This window comes from Rhinolophus sinicus, linkage group LG03 (assembly GCF_036562045.2).
Source record: "Rhinolophus sinicus isolate RSC01 linkage group LG03, ASM3656204v1, whole genome shotgun sequence".
NCBI classification, from domain to species: Eukaryota; Metazoa; Chordata; class Mammalia; order Chiroptera; family Rhinolophidae; genus Rhinolophus; species Rhinolophus sinicus.
In genome coordinates this window covers 75,921,311-75,932,273 of record NC_133753.1, presented here as the reverse complement: position 1 = coordinate 75,932,273, position 10,963 = coordinate 75,921,311, and the positions used below count along the sequence as shown (strand labels likewise).

The following is a 10,963-nucleotide window of genomic DNA, read 5'->3' as shown; positions in this document are numbered from 1 at the left end:
CACCTGGCTCAAGTGACAAGGGAGACTGTGCCACTAGGCCCCACAGGACACCAACTACATAAGGACACTCTACTAAGCTGGAGAAACATAGCAGCCCTACCTACTACAAATAAAAGAACAAAACAAAGCTCTAGAAAAAGAACTAACAAAATGGAGACAAGCAATCTACTGGATACAGAGGTCAAAACACTGATTATAAGGATACTCAATGATCTCAGGGAGAACTTCAAAAAAGAGATAGGAAACATAAGGTAGAGAGAGAAAATATAAAAAAGTACCCAGTCAGAAACAAAGAATGCAATAACTAAAGTAAATAATATATTAGAAGGAATCAACAGTAGATTAGATAAAGCAGAAGATCGAATCAGAAATTTGTAAGATAAGGTAGCAGAAAACCTCAATCAGAAAAGAGAAAAAAAAGGATATTTTAGAGGCCTCAAGTGTACTGATATTCACATCACAGGGGTACCAGAGGGAGAAGAAAGTAAGCAAGGGATTGAAAACTTAGTGTAAGAAATAATGATGAAAAACTCTCTTGACCTGGTGAAGGAAATAGACATACAAACTCAGAATGCACAGACAGTCCCAAACAAGATTCACTCAAAGAGGCCCACACCAAGACACATCATAATTAAAATACCAAAGTTAAAGACAAAGAGAATCTTAAAAGCAAGAGAACAGCCGTTCGTTACCTATAAGGGAGCCCCCATAAGACTGTCAGCTGATTTCTCAAGAGAAACTCTGCAGGCCAGAAGGGATTGGCATGAAATAGTCAGTGATGAAAATCAAGGACCAAGATTACCCAGAAAAGCTATCATTTAGAATCAAAGTGCAGTTAAAGAGATTCCCAGAGAAGAAAAAGCTAAAGGAGTTCATCACCACCAAAACTGTATTACAAGAAATGTTAAAGAGACTTCTTTAAGATAAAGAAGAAAAAAAATCGAAAATATGAATAATGAAATGGCAATAACTATATATCTACCAATAATTACTTTATTTATTTTCTTTTAATAAAATGTTTTCTTTGTCACAGCAAAAAAAGTATGTATTTATAAGACTGTCAGAAGGAATAGGCTATTTCCAACATTATACACTTTATGGAGCCCCCAAAAAAGAAATTATTACTCAAGATAATGAAATCCACTGAAAGGTTCACAAGCAAAATGTTTCACCTACATAGTAAGTTTCTGGCAGACTTTTCTATAAGTGGTTGCTGGCTGACCCCAGGTGTTTGAATAAAGACAATGCCATCTTACTGTAACTTTCATACAGGTACTCTTGGAAACAGCTTACCCCCTCCCCCTCACTTTGGGGTAAAAGTGGCTTCTTAGATCTGCAAGAATTCAGGCTGTATTCAGGCCACTTTCCAGAATTCTTTAGTGTGGACCTTAGGGCACTGCATCTCACACAAGCTGATGGGAACCATCTGGACACTTGATTTGTTGTGGGTCCCCACCACCCCTAGCTCGTTTTCAGCAGTGGTCAGGAGGTAGTTGGACTGTGCGTCAGGTAGGGAGATCACTTTGGCCAAGACAACGTCACCTGGGTGTAAACTCTTATAAATTTCAACCTTGTCTTTTTCAGTAGCTCAGACATCTTCCTTGTGGATAGTTCCTTGTAAAAAGTTCTTAAGTGGTGTGGACCCCACATACAGGACGTGTACTTTGGCAAAGCATGCATTGATGCTAGACACCTTACAGGTTACAATAGCCTCCACATCTGGCAGTAACTGGGACTGCTGCTTTCCTCACAGACAGGGCAGGAAGTGCACCATTCTCACTGCTCTTCATCATGCAGCCAATACAGCCGTGCTGGGTGTATGAGCTGCTGCCCCGGCTGGCCTCCTCCAAATTACACAGACGTTTGCTGGGGATGCAGCACCTCATGGGTGGTGCCATGACTGCCTCTATCAACAATTATTTTAAGCATAAATGAATTAAATGGAATAGATAAGAACACAAGTCCCTTACATAAGCTGCCTACAAGATATTCACTTCGGATTGAAAAACACGTACAGACTGAAAGTAAAGAGACAGAAAAAATATATTTTATGAAAATGAAGACAACAACAACAACAACAACAATACTGGGGTAGCAATACTCATACCAGACAAAGTAGACTTTAAAACAAAGGTTATAACAAGAGACAAAGAAGGACCCAGTAATTCCACTTCTGGGTATTTATCCAAAGAAACCTAAAGCACTACTTCCAAGAGACATGTGTAATCATACGTTCATTGCAGCATTTTTTACAATAGCCGAGATATGGAGGTGACCTGGATGTCCATCAATGGATAAATCAATAAAGATGAGTTGGTACATATACACAACAGAGTATTACTCAGCAATGAAAAGGAATGAAGTGTTGTCATCTGTAACAATGTGGAAAAACCTAGAGGGTATTGTGGTGACTGGAATAAGTCAGAGAAAGACAAACGTCATATTTTACTTATATGTGGAATCTAAAGAACAAAATAAATGAACAAACAAAACAGAAACAAACTCATAGATACAGAGAACATGTTGATGGTTGCCAGAGGGAGGGGGTTTGGTGTGTGGGTGAAAAGGGAAGGGTTTAAGAAGCACCAATTGCATAAGGAATCTAGTCAATAATATAACTATGCATGATGTCAGAAGGGTATGAGATTTACTGGGATGCTCACTTCGTATTATAAGTTATATAACTGTCTAATCACTATATGGTACATCTGAAACTAATATATTATTGTATGTCAACAGTAATTGAAAAATAAAAAGTATTATTCAAATATTTTTAATGAAGGAATGAAACTCATTTTAAGAGAAAACATTAAAAATTTACAGATAAATTATTTTATATATAGATTTACAAGGTAGTTGGCTATAAGATAATATATGAAATTAATTTTATTTCCATTTACCAGGAAAAGGGAGCTTAAAAAATAAAGTTTGAAAAAAGATGCCACTAACAATAAAATCAGAAATAACAATTATACAGGAATTAATGTACTTGATAGAGTACAAAACCTCAAAACATAAACCTATCAAGCATTATGTAGTAATTTTTGAAAATCAGGATATTAGTTAATTGGAAAGGTAGAAGAAAATTCTCCTGAGATGGAGTTGAGAGGGATTCTTAGTTGATAGCAACTTTTAATTTCCTGACCTGGGTAGTTGTGACTTATGTTTCCTGCAACTTATAGTCCACTTTTCTTTTTATTTTTGATACCCACTAAAATGTTTATTGTGTGATGTCATTAAGATATATATTTATAATTTATCTTTTTTATGCATGTAAGATACCAATAAGACATTTATTATAAAGAAAATTAATGAATAAGTAATGATAAATTTTTAAAACATTTTATGATTTATATATCCTATATCTCTTGACATGCCATCTATATTTGATTTTCTTACTTGAATACTTTCTTTAAAATTTTTTCACTATATGTTTTCTATACCAAGCCAGTTGAGGCTGAGTGTGCCTATGAGTATTTTTTTAATATTCTCAATGTTCAATAGCATTTCAGTTGATGTGAAATTCTACATCAGAGTTGTTTTCCTTCAATACTTCAATAATATCCCATTATTTTCTTGCAACCAGGTTGCAGGTATTAAAACTTGATATAAAGCTTATTTTCAGTTTTCTGTAGGTGATCTGCTCTTGTTCTTCTGTTGTTGGAATTTTGTTTTAACTTAACCTAATTTATGTAACTACGGAGAGCACATTATTTTCAGAACACACAGGATGTTGTACACAATAAAATGACCATATGCTGGTCATACAGCAAGTCAAAATAAATTTCAAGATATTTAAATCATTCACATATGTCTTTTAGCCAAAATACCTGAAGTAAACCATCATATTTTATATCTTTGTTTCAAATTCTACAGAGTATAAATGTATAATTTCTGATAAATGTCAGGTAGTGTTAAATTGGTCTATTACTCTTTTTTGTCCTTTTTGTATAGTAGCCCTTATTGCTTTTGTTTTGTTTTCTACTGTGTTTTTTTTTGTTGTTGTTGTTGTTTTGTTTTTTGTTTTGTTTTGCTTTTTTAGCAAACATATTTATACTTGTTTCTAAAATACTAAATTGAGCAAACTAATATACTTAATGGTTATGTCCATCTTTCATCATTTCCTCAATCTAGTTGACATTGATAGCTCATTTTTTCTGGTAGTTACATTAACCCTGTCTTTGAGAGTAATGAAGAAAAAGACTAAAGAAAAGACGAGAATTTTGCAATACAGGAATCAAATAATGAAGTTAGAGAAAGATGGTGACTACAGAAATGTAGACAAGCATGATGATGGTCAACACAATGCTGATATTTTACAATTTAGTCATTAATCAAAAAGGAGTTATGAAAGGAGCAATAAAAAATAAATTAAGAAAATATTAATGCAATCTTAAATTTGACATTGGATTTCCTAACCAATGAGAATAGCATTTTTTATAATGAGAAGTGAAGAAGAGATGAATTTGGGTGGATAAAGTGACTTTACAGGGGACTTGGAAAGACCGAGCTGTATGGAATGTCATCCAGAAACAATTAGATAAATAAAATGAGCTAGTGAATGAACATAATAAAAAACTTCAAAAACTGTAAGCTGCCCACTGCAAAGAAAAGTCAACTAGATATTCTGTTACCAAAAAAGTTGCACTTGAGAAAAAGAAAGGACTGCAATCTGGACATGCAGCATGATGAAGCCACTTAGAAGTTCTGCCAGGGCAAAGATGAAGGAAGTATTTTGTAGAGGGGAAAAGGATGTTAAGGGATGGGCTTGTTGCAACCACAGTTCTCCATTGTAAATATAGAGTTCTTCCCTCACGCTCTCGGGAGAACATATGGTATAAGAGCTCCTCTTGCAAGCCCTCCCAATTCCTGTCTAGGTTAAGTTCTCTGTCATAATGACAATTTTCACAAAACAAAACTGGAAAACTGTAATGTCACAAAACACAAAACAATATTTCAATGAATGTTGACTATAGCAAAAAACAGTTGTGAACATACAGAAAAAATGATTTTGTACAATAATAGTTATTTTCTAGTTTATTGACTATTTCTGATCAAGAACAATAATTTAGATACATTGTTATATTTTGGTAAATACTTTTCCTTGTAATTTTTTTGCTTTTTTTTTTTTTTTTTTTTACATTTCAGTCTAGGTGAGATAACTATAATAATTCTTAAATCACCTCCTCTTAATTTTGGTCTACTAAATTATTTTTAAAGTCAAACTTCTTTTGAGTTCTACATATATCATCTAATTATTACTGAGGGGCATCCATATACTATTGATAACCCTATTATAAATTACCTCTTTTGAAAGTTTGCTAGAACACATTCATGGATGTTATTTCTTTTGTTACCACATCACACCTCTGAAATTATATACCAAGAGATAGAGTTGTGCACATGTAAATAAGAAAATAATGTATAAGTATTAGTATGAGGAGGGAATTTGCAAAGAACTATATCTATCTAAAATTATTTTTTATTAAAGAAAAGAATTAAAACATAAAATAAATTTAATGAAATCTTTGTTTACATATTACTAGGAGAAGATTGAGAAGGGGGAAGAATATTTGAAAAATAAAGACTCAAAATTTTGAGCTGGTTTATATTATGAGATTGGGAGAATGTCGTTACCAAGAATATTTTAGGTGGATTTTTAATAACTAAAATGAGGTATCACCAGAAAAAAGTGAAGAAAGCAGACAAAATATAGGTAATGAATAAAAATTACATGATTCAAAGTTAAATGTAACTTGGATAATGTTACCGGACAAGTGGAACTGAATTATATAACTTGTAGAATAGAATGCAAGGAAAAACAGATAAAACAGGCACAAGTAACTTACTGTAACATTTTAATTATTAAATGAAAGGAATAAAGAAGAAGAAAAGTTAAAGAAAGAAATATTCTTTTGAGACTTCCTTTCAGGCCACATATAGACTAAACACGTCAGAGAAATGTTTACCATATGGTTGCTCTTACCTGTAGGTCTCATTGATCAGCAAGTACAGTAAAGGGATATATGCAGAAGAAATTGCACAAGTCATTTAACAGAAAAATTAAAATTGTAGCTACTGATGGGTTTATAGAAAAGGAAGTCTTGAGTAATATAAAGTTACTGTGGAATGCACATGTAAATGTATATGTGTTGGTGAAATTTGAAAGGAGTGAACCATGTTTGATAATTTTAATAACTGCTTTGGGAAGATTGTTTTATGTAGGAAAATAAAATATAAGATAAAAGACTAACACAGCAAAAGGTAAAACACAAAAAAACAGAATTGCATATAAATAATTATAAAGAGAAAACAATACATTCATCTAGGAAGTAGGGAGGAAGGCAATTTGAGAGGGATATTTTAAAAAATAGAGAATGCATGGACTGGGAGAGGGAGAAACCAGGTTAGACAGAACCTAAATAAATTTGGAAACCAGATAGTAAAAAACTGAGAAATATATGAAAGAAAATATCATACTACAACTGAAAACTATACCTTATAGGATAAAATATACAATCATTTTCTTCAAAACGTAAGAATATCCACATTAATCAGACAAGAAAAAGAAATAAAAGGCTTGCAAATCAGAAACAAAGAAGTAAAACTTGCATTATTTGTAGACGACATGATACTCTCTCTATAAAACCCTAAAGACTCCACCAAACTATTAGAACAAATGAATGACTTCATTAAGTGGCAGGATAGGGAGTACAGAAATCTGTTGCATTTCTGTACACCAATAATGGACAATCAGAAGGAGAAACTAAGAAAACAATCCCATTTGCAGTTGCCTCAAAAACACCTAAAATATGTAGGAATAAATTTAACTAAAGACATGAGAGACCTGTACTTTGAAGACTATAAAAGACATTGAAGAAAGAAAGTGAAGAAACAAATAAAGGGAAAGATACACCTTGGTCATGGATTGGAAGGCTTAATATTGTTAAAATGCTTTTATTACCTCAAGCAACATACAGATTCAATGCAGTCCCTATTAAAATACCAATGTCGTTCTTCTCTGAATTCGAAAATTTATATGGAACAAAAAAATCCTGAATAGCCAAAGTCACCTTGAGAAAGAACAAAGTGGGAGGTATCATGCTCCGTGACATCAAACTATACCATATAAAGCTACCATAATCAAAACAGAATGGTACTAGTATAAAAACAGATATATAGATCAACGGAATAGAATAGAGAACCCACATAAATTCTTGCTTATATGGTAAGTTAATCTATGACAAAAGAGGCAAGGATTTACAATGGGAGTAAAGACAGTGTCTTCAGAATGTGGTGTTGAGAAAACTGGACAGATACAGGCAAAAAATTAAGTTGGACCACTTTCTAACACCATATACAAAAATAAACTAACAATTGATTAAATATTTAGATGTAAGACTGAAAGCCATAAAACTAGAAGACAATGTAGGAAGTAAACTCTTTGACATCATTCTTAGCAATATGTTTTTGGATAGGTCTCCTTGGGCAAGGGAAACAAAAGAAAAATTAAAGAAGTGGAACTATCAAATTAAAGAGGTTTTGTGCAGTGAACAAAACCATCAACAAAAGGAAACGACAATCTACTGAATGTGAGGATATTTGCAAATGATACATCTAATAAGGGGATAATAACAAAATATATTAAGGACCTCATACAACTCAACACCAAAAAAACACGTACAATTCAATTAAAAAATGGGCAGAGACCTGAATAGACATTTCTCCAGAGAGGACATACAGATGGCCAACACACACACACACACACACACACACACACACACACACACGAATGTTATTCAGCAATAAAAAAGAAGGAAATCTTGCCATTCGTGACAACATGGATGAACCTAGAGGGTATTATGAAATAAGTCACACAGAGGAAGACAAAGACTGTATGATTTCACTTATATATTTGTGGAATCTTAAAAATGAATCACAAAATAGAAACATACCCATAGATACAGAGAACAAGCTGATGGTTGCTAAAGGGGAGGGGCGTAGGGCCATGGAAATTAAAATATATATATAATAATAAAATAAAAGTGGGACATTAATCCACTAGCCACTGCTGATTGGACCAGTATAGACACTTGAGCAGACTAAGTCAATTATATAGTCTTTCTCACCTAGGAATTCTAGTTTAATTTGGGCTGATATCCTGCATGCAAGGAATGTAAAAATTCCAGTACTGTGCCAAGCTATTATTCTCTGGGTGGACTGAAGAGCAGAGAATGCCAGTCTGCAGAGAGAGGAGAAGGAGGCACAGAGGTGGAGAAGCAGAAGTAAGAGACAGAGACAGTATTACCAGGAGCATTCCATTGCACATTCTCGTCACTTTCTGACTTCCTTTCTTTTCATCGTGTGAAACATTCCAGTATCCTTACAGCAGCTTGTATTTTAACCTTAAGCTAACTTGGGTAGGTGTCAATTATTTACATCCAAAAGCTTATCATAGCTTTACAGAAGAGGGGACGGTAGAGTAAATAATTGTACATTATTTGAAGAGCCAATTATCAAACTGCATTAAATATAGTTTAAAGGACTATTTAATGGTACATAAAATGTTCAGTGCATGACAAGTACAATGATACGAAAAGCATCCGGATATACCTTTCTGGGCAGGAAGAAAAAAACAGAGAGACTGCAGGGGAAGAAATAAATTTTGTGGAGATTTCAGTAGGTTTGAATTTTCCCTAAGGATTTGTTTTTTATTAAGTTTATAAGTTCTATAAGACTGTCATTTTTGTAGGTCAAAAATGGTTAAATATAAGCAATTTCATGAGATTCTATCTCACCGTTAGAAAGAAAATTATGTTAAAATAACTTTAGGCATCGTTGTCTTTGTTCATTTAGGTCATATTTTTAAAGTGTATCTTTGTAAGTCTATTCTTATGCTACCATCTTTCTCTGAAATCCATGAATTTTTCTTAATTAGATTTCCTAGCAAGCTCCTTTTTTTCGGCGGGGAAAACAAAAAAACAACAACAAAAAAAACAACAACCTTGCCAGAACAGAATAATTAAGTTAACCTTTCTTTGCTCAAAAGTTCACTTGTAAAAGTCATGGTGATTTATAATAACATCAGTGTACCCTCTCAATGTTTAACAATTAAATCTAATTTTTTTCTTCTCTTCACTTTAAATGGAAAATTAATCATTTTCATTATTTCAAGAATGAAATCATTTTCATTATTTCAAATAAAATCATTTTAATTATTTCATAATTTAGTGTATGGAATAAATTATTTCCATAGTATAATAATTCAGTAACTTGAAAGTAAACATTTTCAATATAAACACGCTTTTATCCTAATATGGTGTTGTTAACAAAATATCTTTTTTTGAGGGGATCCTGGGAATATGGCAACCTGAGTGTACCTTCCTTACCCTCAAATCCCTACTACTATCTACTTCCTTCTGCTTAGCCAGGATTCTGCTAAAACTGGAAAAAAAAACTTGAAGTGGCAATATTCTGTTAAATTTTCAAAAGGTTCCCTCCTCAGTAGTCTTGGGGGAAAAAAGGAGTCGAAAGCAGGAGCAAAATAGGTGAGGGCAAGGTGGGTATGGGAAGGAACATCCCAAGAAGAGCTTAGCAGTCAAAGGTCTGAGTCTAAAAAGAACCTGCACAGGAATGAGTATGTTGGTGTCTTTGACATGAAAAGGGTCAGAAGAGAGCCAAATGGATGGACTTTGTTAACTACCTAAGTGAGATAATGCATTATATTTAAGATAAAATATATTTCTTCACGTGTTGCATTAGGTATTTGACGCCCTCCCCTTAGTCCACAGGTACACATAAGAGATCCATTAGTTTTTTTGCCTTTCACCAAATGAGAAATTTTACACTTGTGTTTGTTACATGCCGTGGAGTTGGCTCTGAGTGACCCTACAAATGAGTGATGTCCTCAATGTCCTGTTCTCGACAGCCCCCTCAGCTTCTGTAGACTCATGTCTATGGCTTCTTTTATGAAGCCAGTCCATCTCATATCTTCTTTTTACTTGTTGCTTTATACTTTTCCCAGCCTTACTGTAGTTTCCAAAGAACACTGCCTTTTCACAATGTGCCTGAAGTAGGACAGGTTCAGTTTTGTCATTTTTTCCTCCAGGGACGTTTCAGGCTTAATTTGCTCTAGAACCTACTTGGTCATCTTTCTGGTGCTCCAGGGTATCCGTAGGGCTCTCGTCCAACACATTTCAAATGAATCAATTTTTTCCCTATCGGCCTTCTTCATTGTCCAACTTCACATCTGTATAAAGTAATTGAGAATACGAGGGTGTGGGTGACCTTAACTTTGGTCTCTAATGACACAACTTTTCTCTTGGTGATCTTTCCTAATACCGTACCTGTCATGGAGTGGGGGGAGGAAGATATATGAGGCAATTTTAAAATTGAGAAAACTTTTACTCTCATGCTTGAGAAAAGGCATCACCCGAAATAACGAAGAAACTGAAACAGTGAGCTCAACAGAGGAAAGATTAATAGCAGAGGAAATAGTGGTAAGGAGTTAACTTTGATTTATGGGTACTTAATTTACAATGATAACCTCTTTAGAAATATGTAATATCAATATTAAGGAAAGTTTCCAGAATCAGAAGAGTCATTGATTATTTCTATTAGGTATTAATGATCAGGAAAGAAAAAAGAAAGCTATAAGATAATGATTAAGAGGGAGTAAGTTAAGTAAGTGTATTCTAAAGGTATCATGGAAAAGGATTGGAAAACTAGTGGGTGGGAGGAGAGAGAGCAAAATTATTATAAAGATCATGTCCCTCTTTTGAGAGGGGATATAAACTAAAGAGCCATAGTTGAGGAAAAACACATCTCAGTGATAAAGAAAAAATGTTATCTTAAAAAATAACTCAGACATTCATATCTGATTAGGAGAATAGGTAAAAAGATGATCATGATTTAAAGGAATAGAAAAATCGGAGTAGACATAAAATAACAGTAGACAAAACTC

General features: G+C 33.7%; 1 protein-coding gene across 1 annotated transcript; it reads right to left on the bottom strand.

Annotated features, from left to right (window-relative positions):
* Positions 1 to 1,354: 1,354 nt before the first annotated feature.
* LOC109455353 (exosome complex component CSL4) lies at positions 1,355 to 1,898 on the bottom strand. Its single transcript, XM_074326711.1, has 2 exons — positions 1,772 to 1,898; positions 1,355 to 1,575 (listed from the first exon to the last, which is right to left on the bottom strand). The coding sequence occupies exons 1-2, from the start codon at positions 1,896 to 1,898 to the stop codon at positions 1,355 to 1,357; spliced, it is 348 nt and encodes a 115-aa protein (XP_074182812.1).
* Positions 1,899 to 10,963: the final 9,065 nt, after the last annotated feature.

Coding starts and splice junctions, on each gene's coding strand:
- LOC109455353 (XM_074326711.1), bottom strand. CDS start 1,898: ATGGCACCACCCATGAGGTGCTGCATCCCCAGCAAACGTCTGTGTAAT. Junction 1,576..1,771: donor GATGAAGAGCAGTGAGAATG/GTGCACTTCCTG, acceptor CTACTGAAAAAG/ACAAGGTTGAAATTTATAAG.